Raw genomic sequence first — 20,498 nt, forward strand, 5'->3', positions numbered from 1 at the left:
GCATATGAGGCTAACACATTACATTCACTTAATGGTTTGTACAAACCTCAGACAACATGCAATCCATTGGACAGCTGCTTTGATATTTACATCATATGAAAACCATCACATTTTCCTTAGTATGACAACAAAACTATTCTTCTGTGAAATGTTACAAAGTTCAGACAGCTGTAACTTCTGAGAACACAAGCATCAGTAAAACATCTGATTACCTGAACCAGAATAATTTTATTAAAAAAATCCCAATATTCTGTAAAAATGCAGTGAACATCTTAAGTGTTAAGAAAATCTAAACCAAAAGCAGATTATACCAAATGTTCAGAAAACAGGACAGGATATTCTGCGTGTCCTGACAGGATATTCTGCCTACTATACATTCTTAAATAAAATCAAATGCATAGCTTGACTTCTGACACAAAATGTCTGTTTCAGAGCTCTGGAATACCAAAACAACTTGATGAATTAGAACATAGTCATATTTTCCATATGCTCTCCTATTAGTGAGTGACTTTTGGAGAATTAAACTTTATTCTTACATTTCTTAATCAGCAAATATTAACTGTTAGAGAGCTAATAACTAAATTATACCAATGTAAAACATAAAAATCCCTTTATTTTGTGCAAGATCAGGGCCTAAGACAGGACAACAAACTAAATGGCTCGACAGATTTTGGTTGGTGGGCATACCTGCATTAGCATTTTAGTTCTTATCAGGAATGTGCTCTTGAAGCAAAACTCCCATTTACCATGCTCTGGTTCATTAATTGGAAGAGTGCTGGAAAGTGAAATTTGTTTTTGCACTGAACTACTCCAAATTATATTCTCCAGAAGTATCTAATAGAAACTGATGCAAGTTCAGTCTATGGGACCAGACTAGAACTTCTCCAAAGTAGAATCCTTAAAGCATAGGTAATGTAGGTGCTGGATTATCATCACCAACTACATCCCTTACAGATCTGCTATTATTGCATGGTAATATTTGCTAATGTAGACATACCCACCACACATTGTACACTTACTTTCTATTAGGGAAGGATAATATTAAACACCACAAAACAAAAAAATTGATTTTAAAATTATATTTACCAACAAAAGTTCTCACCTGCACTTGTTCTTGAGTTTCTCCCGCAAAGTAAAAGATGTAATGCTCTTCACTGAAGTGCTGAACTACTATCTGAAAGCAGTTTGGCCTTAAAATCAAACAAAAAAAAAATGTCAGAAAAAAACCCAACAAGAAATGTCTCTACATGCTTCTAAAGTGCATTTCGATTGGAATGAATGATGCAATTTCAAGAAAACTGCACTGTAGTTCAACTAGTTTGTTTCAGAATATTTAAGAAACTTGGAACAATTTGTATTGAATATACATGTACACTGACACTTGAGACAAAATGCATCTGATAGCATTAACAAGTCTTTTATGAGGACTATTCACCACAAACATTTTAAATTATGCACAGGTTCAATATTACATCCCAAGCACTTAATCATGCCTTATGGATTTGTTGTTTTAGGAGTTCAGGAAACTATATTAACATAAGGAATTCTTTATGTGAATGTGTTTCACAGCTCTCACAACCAATAAAATGTGTACTGGATCATGATCAAATATGTCATAGAAATTTTTAAAGCTTTAAATGTGAATATAATATCATCTCCATTTTATGTATGTACACTCATTTGTCAAGAAATATCAAAAAAATTTTGTACTGTTATATTAAAAGTTGCACACTACAAGTACACTGAGTCTTCCACATTACCTTCAAGGTAATTTGGCTCTCCCAAACACAGTTACATGAAGGATCTTACTTCATTTGCATTTGATATTTCAGTCTTCCATTCCCCCCATCCATTGTTTAGGTAAATACTGGCATGGAATTTTCTGGCTATGCACACAGGAGGATTGAGGAGGGGGGCAAAAAGTAGCTGGGTCTGGGGCTACCTAAATTATTGTTAGACATGCAAAGCTACAGCTCTCACTGTACTTCTGAGAAAAGGGGAAAGATATTTTAAGTAGGTGATAAAAAATAAGAGGAATTTTGTCTCAACTACAGTTCTTCATCAACAGCTTTTCCAAGCAGGTGCAACCATACATCTCCTTCTACCCACACTTTCAGTGTTACTTATTATCCGAATATATTTTAACCCACAGTACAGCATTTCTTAGAAGCTGCTCAACAGTCACCATTAACCAAAACACTCCTTGTTTACAGTCTCCACCAAAGTTTCGTGTATAAATGCCAACTTTCATGAGGAATATTTCAGTATGTTTTTCAGTGGTACCCTCATATCTATGGCTCCTCATTGCAACAGTTGTGCAATCTTTCAAAATGATTGCAACATGTATAAAAATCAGATGCTACAAGAACACCAGATCTTTGCAGCTTAAGAAATGCCACTAATTTTAAACATCTATCTTCATATTATCTATGTGAAGACTTTAAGTTGATTAAATACTCTTAATAAATATTAAAATGCATGGAATAACCAGAGCTGCTGTTTAATGTGTTTTTCTATCTGTTATGAAAAAATAACAACATTTGCAGGAGTAAATGCATATTTTTCTTTTATGTCTCACAGGACTGCATATTTTTTTATAATTAACAATGAAAAAAGTGTGATCTCTTTCATCTTAGTTACCAGTGATATCAGGAAGTGGTTTGATTCTAAATGTCTTTGCCAATAATCAAATCACTTGCAGTTGACATATTTAGTACAGTAAATGAAACTGTGAAAACACTCTCTTGCAAAAATAATTTTTAACGTTTGCTTATATGAGCTAACTTGTTCCTCTAACATTGGTTGGTCTAATCTGATTCTTATTGATTCCTAAATAGAAAAGTACTGACACATTATCAACCTAATTTAGCTTTCTAATGCCTATCAACAAAAGAATGTAGATCTTGGAACTGACAAAATTCTGGATCTTATCAATTCTTGGTTCAATCAGATTAAAACACTCAATACATTTGCTTCACAATCTTTTTTAATACATGTAGAACAATTTATACACAATATTGAAAAATGACAGTGCAAAAGGCCAGATCATTATCACAACATATTACATGAGAAAATTTTAAATTCCAAAATTTCTTACTATAAGCTGTTAATGAACAGTTACTAGCAATCAAGTTGCTATGACTTGACTTTCCATTAATCAGTTAAATTTGTTTACATATGCTCTTGCAATCTACACAAACTATGGAATAAAATGCAATATGAAACAAGTGTCACAATACTGGCATTTTATAATCAGGAAAAGCTAAAACAAAAACCAAAACAACAACCAACCAAAAAAACCCCCACACGTGGACAGTAACCAGGGCTCTGGTGTCAAAACCCAAGTTTATTGCGCCAGGCCAACTTGCTCATTAGTGATTAATTGTTTGTATCTTGTATATGTCTCAAACTAGTAGCTAGCTGTCCTGCTGTATGTACAAGAATTAAAAGCCAGTGCTCTACCTGCCAAATAAACTGTCGTGTACTCCATAGACTGAACACACACTAAGGTCTATTAATCCTTTAGGTTTTGTGGCTCGTTTTTCACTTTCAAAATAAATAAGCTGGGCATCATTTCCCTCCAATATAAAGTACAAGTTTTTCCATCTCTTTCCTTTACCTGTAAGGAAAGTACAATAGTGTTTTAAAGAAAATGTAAATTCTGTAAATTAAGAAAAAAGAGAGCAGTAAGGTTTTTGTCAAAATACAAACAGAAGAGCAATGTACACAAACAGAAGAACAACGTACAGTTAATTATGTTTAAGCAATAATATCAGTATACATACTCAAGTTTTTCAGCATGTAGCTAAAACTAGACCCTCTTCACAGATTAAAGTACAATTTTAGATGGTTCACTAAATATTTTCATTAATCATATCAGTGAGAAGAGTCCATCTATACAGTTTGCAAATAATATATGATTCTGTAAGCAAACTAATTTATTATGGCTATTTTAAGTAAGAAGCAGAGTTCTCTTTATATGAGAAAATTATTCCTAAACTCTTACCATCTGATCAGCATAACAAGTTGCATCAAAATATCTTAAATCAAAATGACTAAAAACCAGAAATGGGAATACAGTATATGCAAATCTGGATCAGAACCACACCCCAAACACACATTTATAAAAAATTTGACCATTTAAAAAAAAAAAGAAAAAAGAAAAAAAAGCATTAAAAAATGTTAATTTGTTAATTCCTGGAGATTTATATGTCGTTTGTTGGAAGACAGATTAGATGTACCAGTAAAATGTGGATTTAGCCAATGACTAAAACAAAAATAAATCACTCATTGTTTAATGTCCACTGAATTAAACTGATAAGGCTCTGAACTTATTAATACATAAACCACAGTACATTTTGGAAAAACATTCAGCCTTAATTTTGAAATTGATCATCATAGATCCACCACAGCCCTTCATAAACAACCTTTTGCTCACTTCAATTTTGCCTCCACTAGTACCACTACTACACAAAATTTGCATACATATCTTCATTTTTTTTGAAAAAAAAATACATTTTATAAAGTCAAACAGAACTCACTTTTTTTCAGAAGATATCCTTTTTTGACAATATTTTTATAAAAAGCATCCTTTGTTTTGCGACGAATTGTATTGTAGATTTCTTTTCCATCGACTATATCATTAAACATTTGTTCTTGATGCTGGTAAACAAGGAAGAAATCAACATTTTTTTAAGCTCAGAAATCACTGTGAAACAATTGCATACTATGCAGTGACAATTTAACTTTTATTGAATGCTACCAATTCTTTATTATCTCATGCATCTTAACAAACCAATATAATTTAATACAATACATTTGGCAGAAATGTAATATAACTATTTCTTGTGGAATAATTAGGCCACAATTACAATATGAGAAGAAAAACAAGGTTTAAATACAGACCAATTTTCAGAAAGTAACATCTGTATTTATGCTTTTTAATACTAAATAGCTTTCAGTGATTTATGCAAAATTTACACAAATCTTTAAAGGTTATTTAGCTTCTAACTGTCTTCGACCAAGGATTTTGGGACTGAATAAGGATAAATTCTGAACCAACAAGAATGGTATAAATCAGAATAAAAACTGAATTATTAACACACAGCTAATGCACAGTTCCTCACTAATCTTATTAACACTCATATCCTAAATGACTATCATTCTAACAAAAAGCAATAGGAGAAAGTAGAATCAGGACATCGAAAAAGGATAAATTCACATATGAAACGAAGATCTGGAAATGTAGTTACCCAGCTAGAATGGCCAAAAGCCAAGCCAAGTTTGACCTTACCAAGTCAGCTGATCAGCAAAAGTTCTTTAGCCATAAGAAAACATGAAAAGCAAGACTATCAAGCAGTGAGAACAGTATCAAGATGAAGTGATATGCACTAGCTCCATACTAAATACTTTACTTTTCTCTCCTCTGTTCCATAAGAATCATGGTTTTAAACAGCATGACAAAGGCAAGATGAAAAACATTTCAGTAACAGGAATTACAGGGCTGACAATATAAGCAATATCCAAATTTTTACTAACTCAATATAATCTCCGTAACATATCTATGAAAGAAATAACATACAAAACAACACATCTAGTGAAAAATGTTTTAAAGTAAATTTCAAAATTAGAAACAGGAAGTCTATTAGACTGAAGCAACAGCATGCAAGACTTGATTTTTTTTTTTCTTCACAAACAGCATGACAGTATGTGGTAATTACACCACCAATATAGATTTTTTTTTAACAAAGGAAAGTCACAAATATATCTTAATAACTAAAAATAATTTGATGCAGTCTCACATGGAAAATTAGTTAACACAGAGAAAGTTATTTATACAGGAACCATAATTGGATGGACAAAGTGCCAAAAGGAAGATGATCATCATAATCTAAAAAGAATGATGGAGAACAAGGAAAGTTATTGGGTAAAGCTTTTCAAAGATCAGTCTCTGAATTCAAGTTTCCTCACATTTGTCTCAAACTCATTGAAGAGCATGAGTTAATAGTAGCAGAAAACTGGGAAGCATTGATGACAAGTCAATCAGCAAAAAAGAAAAACAAAACCAAACAATCAGAATAATAAGGTATAAGTTGAATAATAGAAGATGTGCTCTCATTGATACTTACCAATAGTAAACAATATAATACAATGTGGGTACAGTAATGACACAGATAACTTTCTAGGATATGGCACAGATAACCTTCTGCAATCTGGTAAACACTCTCACAGAAAAAAAGTAATTACTAATGACATCGTATTCGGAGCTGTTCTGGTCCATTACATTCAAGAAAAACAAACTCACACTGGAATTGGTGGTAGTAGGGCAACTACAAGAATCTTATGAAAAGACAAAAAACAGATTTTGGTATGCTCATCTTTGTGAGCTGACTAAAGAATAAAACAAGAAATGCCCTTGAATTAATATAGTAGATCTAGCAAAGGGGTAACTATTTAGGTTAGAAATTAAAACCAAATTTTTAACCATCAAAATAGGAAAGTTGAAGAATAGATAGGGAGAAAGGATAAAAATATACTTTTGAACTAGTTATAACTATGAAAAACTAGACAATAGTTTGTTTATTATCAGTGGTCTCTTAGTATGAATTTATGCTACAGGGCAACAATGTTCTTGAACACACCCTGTAATCCCAGCCCCTTGATCATCTCTGAAGCTTTTCTGTTCATATAGATTTTCTCTGAGGGAAGAAAGATACTAGACACAGAAGAATAGAGAGCAGCCTACTTCAAGGACCAGAGTAGGGGCACAAGATGGAGCATTTATACCCTAGAGCACAGACAAAGTTTATCATAACTTCTGTTAACTACAAGCCAATAAGTAAACAAATGCATATGAAAATAAAATGAAAGCAACACACAAACTCAAAACAAAAATTCAGGAGAGGATGATTCTGTTTAACTACAATGGATAACTGCAGTAATTCAGTTCCTATATTATAAATATTTGAGGATTAAGTAAATTACTTCAATAACAAGCGCTCAGAGATTAAGTTTTACCTGCATTGGAACAGGATCTTTAAGGTAATATCCTTCAACAATCTGTTCTTTTCTATAATGTTCAATGATCTCTGCAATACTGTTCAAATAAGAAAAATAACATTTAAAATGTTAAATAAATTAGTTTTTCCTCTGTATGAGACATGCAATCACACTACATTTCCTCACAAATTTATAATAAAAATAAAGTTTTAAACATCATAATCTCATTTGCAGCAATGACAATCTACTAATACATTGAAGTCAAGAAAATTCACAGAACTGTATTTATTTATTCAAAACTTCACAGAATATTTTCAATCAGTTGTTAAAAATGCATGTATCGAGTATGTCTGGGATAGAGTTAACTTTCCCCACAGCAGTCTTCACAGTGATGTGCTCTGTATTTTTAGCTAGAAAGGTATTGATAACCAGTTTTGGCTACTGCTGAGCAGTGCTCCCACAGCATCAAGGCTGTCTCCAACCCCATTCCTCAAAAGCCAGTAGGCTGGGGGTAGGCAAGAGCTTGGGAGAGGACAGAACCAGGAGATCTGACCCAACCTGACCAAAGGGATAGTCCATACTGTATGATGTGCTCAGCAATAAAAGCTAGGGGGGAGGAGGGCATTCATTAAGGCATTTATCTTCCAAAGCAACTACTATGCATACTGAGGCCCTACTTCCCAGCAAGTATCTGAACACTGCTTGCTCATGGGAATAAGAGAAAAAAAATCTTGTTTTTCTTTTGCTTCCCTGTGCAGCCTTTACTTTTCTTTGTTAAACTGCCTTTTTCTTGACCCACAAGTTTTTCACCTTATTTTTCTCCCAGTCCCACTGAAGGAGCTGGGGGGCAAGAAGGGGTCTTGGTGGGCACACGGCAACCAGACAGGGTCAACCCACCACAATGCCAAATTACTACACTACCTTTTCCACATTCAAGTTAACACATGCATTTCTCAGCTCTCCAACCAGGCTGAAAATTGTTATTTTATTGGTAATAATTTTCAAAGTATAGAGTAACTAGGAAAGGTCAATGGAAGGTATTTCAAACTGTGGAAATCAAGTTCTTTCTAGGAAGACAGGATGAGGAAATAAAAAAAGTTTTGGAACATGGATTATGCAGATTGTACTTCAAATCACTGAACCATGATATTAAATTAAATACCCAGTCAGTAACATGTCTCTATGGGTAAGCTTATATTCTAATTACCAAAGTCAGGTTTAAATTCTATTTTGAAGGATCAAGAAAGAAGTAGTGACAGACACAAGCTAAAATTCAACAAATCTTTGAATTGCTCTTATTTTTGCAGTTATTGAAAGTTACGTTGTAATAAAGAGAAGTTAACAGCAACACAGACAAAGCATTCATATATGACATATAAACTTGAAGAGGTAATTTAGAAGAGAACAAAAACATTATGTGTTTTCTCATTTCATATAGACTGTTAGCTGTGTGTGCAAATGCAATCAAAAAGGCACACATGATAGATTTTTGGCCTATTACAGTTGGATAAAATTTTATCGAAAGGAAAAATATAGGATGCTATAAAAATGATCATAAAAACAATCATAAAATACATGTAACTAATAAAATAGAAATCTATTTGCTTTTTCTCGATTTCATTTTTCTAAAGCTATGAACTAGTGCATAGGTATTAAGCTAAAAATGTTCACAGGAAAATTAGTTATTTTTTCAAGTTTTTAATGACTTGAATTTCTCAATATTACTAAAACACAGATAAATTTAATATTTTATGGATATTCAACATGCATATGCCATTTTCACCATGAAAATTTAAGCTTTACTACAATACATAAAAGAATCGCTCACTGTATTTTGCATGTTGAACAGCTATTGCCAGCATGAGGACAATTAATAATGAAGCAGTTTTATACAATTTCTTTAGCCCTCTTCTTCCCCACACCAACTCAGCTCAGATGGTCATTATCAATTGTCTTACCACTGAAGCAGTCCAAATGACTGAACAAACCAAACATTACAAACAGAAAGATATTACATATAATCAAATACACTTGAGAATGAATTTGCAAGTCATCCCAGTTATCTAACATAAAATACAAAGCATGAGATGGAACAGACCACAAAAAGAATCAAGGTGACAGGAAAAAAGGATTTATAAAATTTTTCAGCATCTGACAGCAACAAAATCCTACCTACAGAAAATTCATCAAGGAAGGTATAAATAAGCATGAATTTAAAAAAATGAATGGTTAAACTTGATTCAATATGGAGAAATAAATGTGAGTCTCAATACTACGCTACAGTTACATTAGTAATTGTAAAATGTTTAGCATAGTTTATTAGGCTGCCCAGATCCTAGCTACTTGGATAATTTTAAAAGTATCTCATCATAATAAGTAGTTTCAGTCTTTTAATAATTAATGGTGAATTAAGTGTTATTCCAACAGCTGATGATAAGGACATTAGAACAGAACAGCATTTTACTCTGATAAGGACAATAGAACAGCACAGCCTTGGAGGAATAGATAAAGGATGTAACTTAGGCAAACAAAAGTCATGCAAAATGCAAGCAGGATGCCAGCTTGGCTCTGCAAGGCTGACAAAGCAGAAGTTATGCAAAACAACAATATTGCGCTTACTCAAAAGCAGGGCTCAAAAGGTCACCTAAAAAAGGACACTGGATGTTGAAGACTACCGAAGAAGCATTTAAGGACTTCTGATAAGGGGTATGACTATGTAAAAGAAGGCCAAGGAAGTGGGGAGAGCTAATGCATACGTAATCAGTGTGTATGATAAAAACTGTTCACTTGATGCTCTGGGCACTCGATTAGAGGAAGGATCCTCTGAGTGACCAGCATGCTGCAATAAAGAATGCCTGCTTTCTAATAATAAAAACTGTGTTAACAAGTTTCTATCTGACCAATTTTGGAATCACTGACATTTCAAATAGTGAAGAATCCAGAAAACAGAACACTACATCATTAAATTATAAAGAAAAAGAATTAACATGTTAAGTCCATATTGTTCAGGCTATCAAAACATGGATTAATCTATAAGTTAAAATAAAAAAGTCTTCCAACAACTCCAATCATCATCTAGTCTGAAAATTGTCTCATCTCTCAAATTAAAGATAATTTGAAAGCTTGTTCAATGTATAACTATTGGGTCAATATTTCTTATGTTCTACTTTGACACGGAATCAACAGATGTACCACCCTGTGTTGCTGGCCCCCTTCTAAATTTTTCAAGTTTTTGGAAAACTCTTTTAGGAAGGTGAGATTTCAGAAAGAAAACAGAATGAGAGGACAAAGTGGCATGAGATATGTGGTAGGATAGGTACGCCTGTCCTACTCTACCTTCTAAAATCAGAAGTGAAACATTAAAAAGTGCTACCTTACATTCAAATATTGTTTTACTTCCCAGGTAGTTTGCATATCCAGACATGGGGCTTGAAGTTCCCCAACCTGTATAAGCAATACTACATTTCTGCCTATACTCCAAAAGCAAGCACAGGTAGCATTTCCCTCAATCTTCCCAGAAAGAGGGAGAGGCTTTAGAAGAAACAGGTGAACTTAAGACATCAATATCTGGCTCCAGGATTGGTGCCTCTACCAGAACATTGCTTTTTATAACCATGAAAAGTCTGAGACACAAGGTATGCTGGGACTTGACATGATCCCTCTGTCCTAACAGAGGAAACGCTTCCTTGTTCATAAACTCATTACAGGACTGATAAGAGAGGGCTTTAAAATGCAGTCAGTGTAGGAAGGTGTCCTGGGGTGACTTTATGATACTGGTATCCCAAATCACCTGGTTTATATTACGTATTAAGTTCTGCACCTTTAAGACTGGCTCTGAGAGAGTAGGGGGGGAGGAAGAAGCACAGTTTCTGTTGAAGAAAAACATCACTCCCCTGCATCCTGCGCCTGGACTGTGTTGTCTGCAGCACGGACAGACAGCGGGACAGAGCTTCTCTCTGGCTTTTACTTAGTTTTAACTCACTGAGGCAGAGGAGTTCCTTGGACTTCTTTTTTTTTTTTCTTGTATCTGTTCAAACCTGCTTTGGACTGAAAAACACCCAGCCAAACCCCAGGAGCTCACACCTGTGGCCCACCGGGGTCTGGGCCTCGGCACTTTCTGGCACCGGAGGGACTGATAAAAACCTGAGCGGGCTGAGCTACACCACATGAAAAGGACTTTTCTTCCTGGATTTTCCATCTTATCGAACAGCAAGAGGTTTTATTGTTTAATACTATCCAATTTCTGTTAAATATACAGTTTTTTCCACTTGTATCCAAGGAAATCTCTTTTTCCCGAACTGGTTGGGGGGAGGAGCCGTTTGAATTTTGCTTTCCTGGGGGAACCCCATTTAGAGGTTCTCTCCCAGATTTGCCCTAAACTAGGACAAATACAGTTCTTGGTGCCCAATGCATGGGTTGAGAAAGTGGAAAAACCTTTACAAATTACTGATTGTATTTTGGTTGTACTTATTATGTATTGGGATAAAGCATTCAGTAGCCATGTTGTTGGAATGCATAATGTCTCTCGGGGTGGAGGCCTTCATGTGCATCTGGTCCCTAGACTTTTTTGAGGTTTTAATACCTGTCTTCTGCCTTTTTTACAGTAGAGGGGCATGGATTAGAATAGTTATTGTGCTGGGATCAGTGATAATGATTTATAGGAAGTTCATAAAAGTACTGAAGTTTCTGTCAGGTATGTTTGGCTTATGGTTTCTTCGCCAACCCTGCCTCCCAGTCCCAGTATCACATTTTGAGGGTTTATTGGTAATTGCACCCAGTTTGTCAGAGGAAGAGCAGGGGATGAGGCTTTTCAGCCTTTCCTTTCCTTCTTCTCCTTTGAATCTGTTATGTCCCTTTTTGAGAATATTCAGTTTCCCCTGAGTGTTAAAGATATAACTTTCCTAGTATTTAATCTGGTAGGCTTCCTGTATATAGTTTGCAACTTGTCTAGAGTGAAGGCTGAGATATCCAGAGGAGCCAATGAGACCCCTGCCCCAGAAGTAGACTCAGGTGTAGGAAATCCTGAGTGGTGTAGAGAATGGGAGAGAATGGGCTGGACTCTGAAGAAATTTTCTGATCCCCCAGCCTGGGAATTTTCATGTAAACAAATTCAGAACCCAGATGAAGTAGGGAAATATCTGGAAGAGAATTGCTATGAAGATTCTAAGGAGAGGAATCTCATTGCAACAAGCTGGGCTGTAGCGTATGCTTATCACACGGTGCTAGATACTGTAGGGCAGGGAGATAAATCAGCAGCTACCCCAGTCACTCAGGCTGCAGCCAAGCCAGCAGCTAAACCAGACAGTGAGCTCAAACGAGCAGCCAAACCAGAAAGTGAGCCTAAGCCAATGGTTGCTGCTCCTACCACAAGAGGCACAAAATTCAAAACCAAAACCAATTGGCCAGTAGATGATGATAATGGTGATGCGGGGGAAGGACCCTCAAGACCAGCAACTGATCAAAAATCAGAAGGCGCTAGTGAGCCCTTCTCCCTGAGGGACCTTCGTGGCCTAAGAAAGGATTACACTCGACCTGATGAATCTATAATTAGTTGGTTAGTCCGTCTGTGGGATGCTGCAGGTGAGGCTAAGTTCTGGACGGTACTGAAGCGAGGCATTTGGGATCCCTGTCACATGATGAGGTTATCGACCGAGGAATGATGCACTAGAAAAGGGTGAGGGTCCAAAACATCTGATGTACATTGATGACATCATTGTGTGGGGGAATACAGCTGCAGAAGTGTTTGAGAAAGGAGAGAAAATCATCCAGATTCTCCTGAAAGCCGGTTTTGCCATCAAGAAGAGCAAAGTTAAGGGACCTGTTCGAGAGATCCAGTTCCTGGGAGTAAAGTGACAAGATGGACGGCATCAGATTCCTACTGATGTCATCAACAAGATCATAGTAATGTCTCCACCAGCCATCAAGAAGGAAACACAAGCTTTCTTAAGTGCCATAGGTTTTTGGAGAATGCATATTCCTGAATACAGCCAGATCATGAGCCCTCTCTACCGGATCACCCGCAAAAAGAACACTGTCCATTTGAAATCATATGAAGAAGTCCACTGAACTTTTTAGGAGACCTCAACATTTTCTTGGATATCTACCCACTCAGAAGCCAAGCTGGAATTGAGAGAAATTCTCTGTTGGGATGAAGAATGCCCTGGTTCTAGGTGAACAAGTCCAGAAAATTTCTGATCATGTGACAGACAATGGCTTCAGTTAAGAGAGAAAGGTGATTTTTCACTATCTGCATTTCTGAACAATACATTCAGATATTTTTAGATGATTTATTTAATGACTTTTTTCAACAATAAAGGTAATTTTTCTCTTTGTTGTCAATACCCATTTCTATTGTTTATACTTTTAAATCCCTACTGAATGTCTCCAATAAAACTAACATTTAAATTTTCCCCTTTAATATACACAAAACTCCCTATATTATAAATAGTAGTTTCCAATACAACACAGCATTCTCCTAATTACATGTCATAATCCAATGTATAGGGTAAAGAAAATAATTTACAGAAGGAGAAAAATACTTCAAAAGAAACAAGTTACACCTAAGCTTTTGAAGGCTTTTAGAATGTACTTAGTTACAACTAACTACTAAGCAATTTAGTTAAAACTCATAGTATATCTTTAAGAAACACTGAAACTTTATGATCATATCAGTAAGTTATCAGCAATATGTTATACAAGTTCCTTACAGAACTGTAAAATACACACAACTATTCAAACTTACCTATTATAATATCTGCCTCCCATCGTAAACTGATTGCTTGATGTTGGACATATTTTAAAACGCTGAATATTTTCACTGGTCCGAAAATAAAGTGAGTAATCACCAGGTGTACTATCTGAGGGCCTCACAAGAAAACTGCATACCTGACCAACTGAAAATATATAATAATACAGCATTATTAACTGTTACTTAGTGTCACTTATGATCTCTTATCAAAGCTCTTTCAGTACAAATTAGCAAGAATTGCACACTTAAGGAATAAAGTCTGATCTAAGTTCCAACAGTGATCCCCATTCTTCCCCCAAAAAGGATGAAGTAGTACTAAACCGCCAAAATTAATGCCAAATCATTTGGCTGTAGGTGACAACCTATCCCAAACTTCTATCACCTCTTTACAAGAGCATATGGTGTGCATATGAGTTTTGACAATATTTTCAAAAAAATAAATATTTTTGTTCTCATATTTAAGGTATGCTATTTGACAGCATGAGTCTGAAATCTTGATGTTTTCATTTTAAAAATTATTTCCTATATGAGGAGACTAAAGTTTAATACATTTTCCCATAAGTATATCAAGCCTTCCAGAGTTCAAGAAGTGTTTGGACAACACTCTCAGGCACATGGTGATTTTTGGAGGATGGTTCTGTGCAGGGCCAGGAGTTGGACTCAATGACCCTTGTGGGGCCCTTCCAACTCAGAATATTCTGTGATTCTGTGAACAGTATTTTCTCCTCAACATTTTAATGAAGCACAAGATATATTTATGTATACTACAAACATTTTTAAAAAATTAGTTCTTTCAATTAGAATTCTGAAACTAACTTTACTTGAGAACATAAAAACACCCCTCAATGCTCAGCCATGAGTTTTTTTTCCAATGTAGTAGCAACCACCGATCTGATGCTCATATGTTCGTACAGAAAAAAAACTCAGGTTTTCCTGCTGTCTCAAAGGATTAATTTGTCTCATTCCACTACCACTGTATTTCCATCTGAAATAAAAGTACCTGTCATCAGCAAATTGTAAGCTTCTTGTTTGGAGATTTTCCCATGGAACCATCTTAAAGATAAAGAGAAAAATTAGAAAGCAAGACTATCAGCTCTCTTCTTTAGTAGTTGTGACATCTAAGGCTCTGACATCTATGAATTAATTTCTGATACATAGGAATTAATCTTTGTTTAAAAAAATTTAGTAAATATAGATTATATAAGCAACTGTTATGTTATTCAGCAATTCTGTTTTTCTACCAACAGAATGAAAAATAAATATCTACATCTATACAAACTGATTTGAGTACAGGTGTGCAATGCAAAGTAGATGTTCAAATCCAAATGTGTTTAGAGATTAAAGGCACTGTTTAAATGATAGATAATTACAGGCATATTTGAAGCCAGTCTCAGCAATTTATTTGAAGCATGAAATACAAAGCACAAGGACATTAATGAGAGTTAAATACTATACAGAATAACTAAAACTGAATTTTGCTAGAAGCTGAGGAAATAAACTCCAGCTTTATTAACTAGTGAATAAGAATCACTTCAGTTTCATGCCTTGCATCTTCCAGAATCCTTTGTCAGAGCATCATTCTAAAAAAATACACCAATCTATCCAGTTTTAACCTGATACCTATGATTATAGGAAACAGCTTGATGTTGCATAGGTATTCAGTTTACATGTGACATACCACATGCTACATCTTGAGAGCTCATCCTGTCTTTTAAAGGAAAGTTAGAAATAGGGCCTTTCATTGCAGAGTTTATATGCACATGCATGCATGTTTAAGTGTGTCCTTAGTAACAAAGGGGTTCAGGAAGGCTGGACATACTTTAAGATGGAAATGGTAAAGGTGCAAGAGCAGGCTGTCCCTGTGTGCCTAAAGACAAGCTATCAGAGAAGAAAACTGGCCTGGTTGAACAGGGAGCTTTCACAGGAACTCAGGGGGGAAAAAAGTGAGTTTATGACCTTCAGAAGAAGAGGCAGGCAACTCAGGAAGAGTACAAGGATGTTGTTAGGTCATGCAGAGAGGGAATTAGAAAGGCAAAAGCCCAGCTGGAATTCAATCTGGCTACTGTCATAAAAGACAATAAAAAGTATTTTTACAAATGCATTAACAACAAAAGGAGGTCCAAGGAAAATCTCCATCCTTTATTGGATGTGGGGGGAAGGATGGAATGGACACATTGCCCCCAAGGATAAGGAAAAGGCTGAGGTACTTAATACCTTCTTTGCCTCAGTCCTTAACAAAGACTGGTTATTCTCAGGGTACCCAGCCCCCTGAGCTGGTAGACAGGGGCAGGAAGCAGAATAGATCCCCTGCAATCCAGAAGGAAACATTAGTGACCTCCTGAGCCACTTAAACACTCACAAGTCTGTGGGGCCTGATGGGATTCACCTGAGGCTACTAAGGAAGCTGGTGGAAGAACTTCCTAAGCTGCCCTCCTTATTTATCATCAGTCCTGGTGAACCATAGAGGTCCCAGATGACTGGAGGTTGGCCAATGTGATGCCAATCTACAAGAGGATCCAGGGAACTACAGGCCTGTCACTCTGACCGACATATAATCTGGAGCACCATCACACAGGACATGCAGAAAAAACAGGTGATCAGGCCTAGCCAACATGGGTTTATGAAAGGCAGGTCCTGTTTGACCAATATGATCTGCTTTTCTGACCAGGTGACCTGCTTAGTGGATATGGAAAAGGCTGTGGATATTGTCTACCTGGACTTCAGCAAAGCCTTTGATACTGTCTCCCATGGCATTCTCCTGGAGAAGCTGAAGCCCATGGCTTGGACAGGTGCGCTCTGGTGGGTAAAAAACTGGCTGGATGGCTGAGCCCAGAGAGTGGTGGTGAATGGTGCTACAGCCAGTTTGTATCAGGTCACTAGTGGTGTTCCCCAAGGCTCAGTGTTGGGGCAAGTCCTGTTTAATATCTTTATCTATAATCTGGATGGGAGGATCAAGTGCACCCTCAGTAAGTTTGCAGACGACACCAAGTTAGGTGGGAGTATTGATCTTCTGGAGGGTAGGAAGGCTCTGCAAAGGGATCTGGACATGCTGGATCAATGGGCCAAGACCAACAGTATGAGGTTCAACAATGCCAAGTGCCAGGTCCTGCACTTGGGTCAAAACAACCCCATGCAGTGCTACAGCCTGGATTGACATCTGGCTGAACATGAGCCAGTTATGCTGCTATACCAAACTGACTAGCACAACATTGAAAACCTGAAAACTGAAGCCACATAACAATAATTTTCTTTCCCCTATTAGGAACAAAAACAAACCACCAAGAAAACACCACCAGAAGAAATGCCTTCTTCTAGCATCAGTCCTTTGGAGACTGAAAACTGGGTAAAAAATACAGAAAGCAGAAGCTGCCATTATTGCAAGCAAATAGAGGACAGATGAAGTTATCCAGCTGTTTTCTGTAACTTTCATTCACTGCTCATCTTTACAACTGAAAATCATATAACAATCACATTTCCTGTATCAATTCATTGTTCATTGTAAATTGTATTAGTTTTTTTTTAATTATTTAACAAGTTGGAATTCACTGCAAACAAATTATTCTAGTGTCTCCTGGTTTTCATTTAAAGTGCTAGCACACGAGGCTAATATCAAGAGTTACTATTATACTATCATTCCTCTAAATGATTCTTTGATCCCTCTCCTGCACTTAGAGTTGAGCAGACCTGAAAAAAGGTAACCTCTAAGCTAAACTGTATGTGTATAAAAAATCCCTACAAATCAGAAAACACTACATCCTCCATTGAATGTATTCTAGGTAAAATGGTCACAAAGACTCATTCAAGATTTTCACTGCAAAACCCATTCACATTAGGCATAACTAAGACAAGACTTCATGTTAATGACCTATGCAACTTCAACAGCTAAAATAGAAGTCTCAAGACTAAAAAACAAGTACGTTCAACTTTGGTTCACCTTCCCAGTCTCACAGCTAAAGTTTACAGATGTTTGTTTTACAATTTTCTTTTAATAAAAACCAAAAAATCCTTACATTTTGCCTTCATGTGGATCTTCTTCTCTTCCCTAATAGGAAAATTAACATATTAAGTGCATGAAAACAGTATGCTTGAGTTTAGAAAAGTAAACTTCATAGGTTAAGACCTTCTGTAGAAATAAACAACACTAAGAAGTCCAAGACATTTTTGAACTAGATGGCTTATTGCACAGTTCACATAAAGAGGTTTTCAACTTCATTCACTGTAATTCAATGGAAATTCAGCTATAACATGTTATTTCAAAGGATTGTTTCTGTCAGTCTTCAAGTTGTTTATACGTGGTAACTTAAATCTCAACTTTTGTGAACTTCAACCACTAATGTAGAAATTTATAGTTAGATACTCTAAAACTACCATTTCAATTTAGCCATTCACATCCTGATACAGATATGAGAACAGGTGAAGGAAACTCTACTAATAGCAATATACATATGCTGCAAAGTAAACATCATCAAAACTCCAAAGCAATGGTGAACTACTTCGAAAAAAAAAAGCATGTGGGAGGGTGAGGTGGGTGTTTTTGTCCATTAAATCATCTCTTATCCTGCAGTAAATCAATTATCTTTGTCACTCAATTAGTTTCCTGACTTAGCCTAAGCCCTTCTAGATATAATTAACTAATCAATATTTTGATGTCCACAATTGGCCCTTAAAAAAAAGGAAAACAGACATACGGCAAAATTTGAGTCTACACATTTATGAATATTTCATAGTAAACAAACAAACAAAAAGAATGTAACTGAATGACTAGAAAGTTATTTATCAGGACTGCTGAGTTTAGGAAACTGCTTAATAAGTTCACAGTATCATTCATTTGCACATGAGCTTTCTTGGATAACAAGAAGATGTACTTGGTTTGGATATTAAATTAGACTTAATGGTTTGTTAAACTACTTAAAAACTGTCAGATTCAAATACTGCAAGAAGGTTTAGAAAAGTACATGAAGTCAGGCAGCTAAATTACACTAGTTTGGTTTAATTTCAATGTTAACTTTCACACAAAACTAAGAAAAAATAAAAATCAAATCTCAATTCTGCAACAGATTTGAATATAAAATTACTTACCACTTCTTCTACCAGGTCTTCTACTATAAGACCTTGTTCATCTGTCCGTAGGTTTGTAACCCACATCCAGCCATCCTCCAATTCATTATGCACAATAAACATATCTCCTTTTAGGAAACTGAAGAGAGTTACAGTAACACATATGTTAGAAGTACAATCATAATACAAAGTTTAATGAACACAGTGAATTCTTGAGCATAGTTTCAGAAAAACATTTGAGAAAATCTGACCATGAAAGACATACTTATTGGTATCCTAAGCACACCATGTGCATTTTTCACACAGTTTAAGTAGGTATGAATATCACATTGTAGGAATTCCAAGTACAGAAAGTTCTCAAAATCTTGTGAATGCAAGCTCAGACATAGACATGAACACAGGGTTCAACCTGAGGCCTTGGAAAGGGCTCTGCCTTTAAATCCAGAAGGATTTAGAAACCATGAGTAACAATATGAGTTTGTAGTTTAGATAGAAAAGACAGTAAGCTAGGTAGTGGAAAGTTTTAAGGTTTCAAAGTTAAGATACAGAAGTAGTTATAAAGGTAATAAGAAGTTTAAGGTGTAAGAAGTAGTTTTGTGTGTCATTATATGATTGGCTAAGAAAGTCCGCACTGCAGCAAAGATGTATAAAACAAAATAATTAGCTTTTGGTGTGAAAGTAGAAACATTCTTTTGCGGCATTAGTTTATTGGTTAGTTAACCTTAAAAAGACCTTGTGACCTGTAGTCTTGTGACCACTGACCATGAACATCTAGTGAACATGGCAAAGACACTGTCACTACTTCATGAGACTGTAGAAGAAGAATAATAAATCATGCTTTAAAACATCTCCCAGTGGTCCCATCTCTCTCGCAAAATCCTGATATCACATGAATGTTTATCTTTATTTTACATTTAGAATCTAATAGATACTTTAAAGTATGCTAAGGATGCATAAAACAAAAAACACCACAATAACATTAGAAGATAGTAACATTCTTTTATCAAGAGGGACCAAATACTAAACACAGGTAAAAACAATCAAGGATTTCCATAATAGTCTAAAAAATAATATCTCTATCAAAACCTAATTCTGTATAATAAAGCTTATGAAATATCTACTATTTAAGTATTTGGATATGAAGCTAAGTGCTAAAAAGAAGATACAGAACAGTTTCTTGAGAAGACATGCAAATAACTACAAATAAAGAGTATATCTGGAAGGAGGCCAGTCCTCCGAAAGGCTTTCTCCTTGGAGATCTGCTCCCTAAGATAAAACTACTTAGTCATGGTGACTAAGCTGTGGACCCCTTCCTGCTTTGGGACCCCATGTTATCTCCTTGTAAACCATTGGTCCTTTTCCCAATTCTCCCCTTCCCTATAAAAACACCAGCTTTTTCCCAGTTCAGGGGATGTGACCATCACTGGCCCCCTTTGCTGAAGCCTGCTATTAAAGGACTCTGTGGAATGCTACATGTCCTCCCATCTCTCATCCACTCGTCAGCTGGGGTAACCCATGAGTGGAGCTGAGCTGATCACTACAAGAGCTGAAATCACATCTAAAAGAGCTAATCACTTGAAGCCTCAGGCTGAGTTCATAGGGGTTACCCCTGGCTGGAAACTGCCTGAGACCCCTGGACAGCTGTTCCTCGTGGGACCCCTATACAGGAAGTCTGTGGTGGCAGCTGGGGGTC

At 35.9% G+C, this 20,498-nt stretch overlaps 1 protein-coding gene across 1 annotated transcript in view; it reads right to left on the bottom strand.

The window, feature by feature from the left end:
* LOC148183400 (ras GTPase-activating protein 1-like) overlaps positions 1-20,498 on the bottom strand; it is a 127,389-nt gene that overhangs the window by 71,071 nt on the left and 35,820 nt on the right. The window contains exons 5-12 of the mRNA XM_088061468.1: positions 18,827-18,944; positions 17,758-17,789; positions 14,748-14,800; positions 13,742-13,892; positions 7,018-7,096; positions 4,542-4,662; positions 3,463-3,619; positions 1,103-1,190 (exon numbers count right to left, since the gene is read on the bottom strand). Of these exons, the coding sequence (XP_087917594.1) occupies positions 1,103-1,190; positions 3,463-3,619; positions 4,542-4,662; positions 7,018-7,096; positions 13,742-13,892; positions 14,748-14,800; positions 17,758-17,789; positions 18,827-18,944 (799 nt within the window). The remainder of the gene's footprint in view (positions 1-1,102; positions 1,191-3,462; positions 3,620-4,541; positions 4,663-7,017; positions 7,097-13,741; positions 13,893-14,747; positions 14,801-17,757; positions 17,790-18,826; positions 18,945-20,498) is intronic.

Source organism: Pseudopodoces humilis, chromosome 12, assembly GCF_049639895.1.
Source record: "Pseudopodoces humilis isolate 2021_Gansu_Grassland_sample_001 chromosome 12, ASM4963989v1, whole genome shotgun sequence".
NCBI lineage: Eukaryota > Metazoa > Chordata > Aves > Passeriformes > Paridae > Pseudopodoces > Pseudopodoces humilis.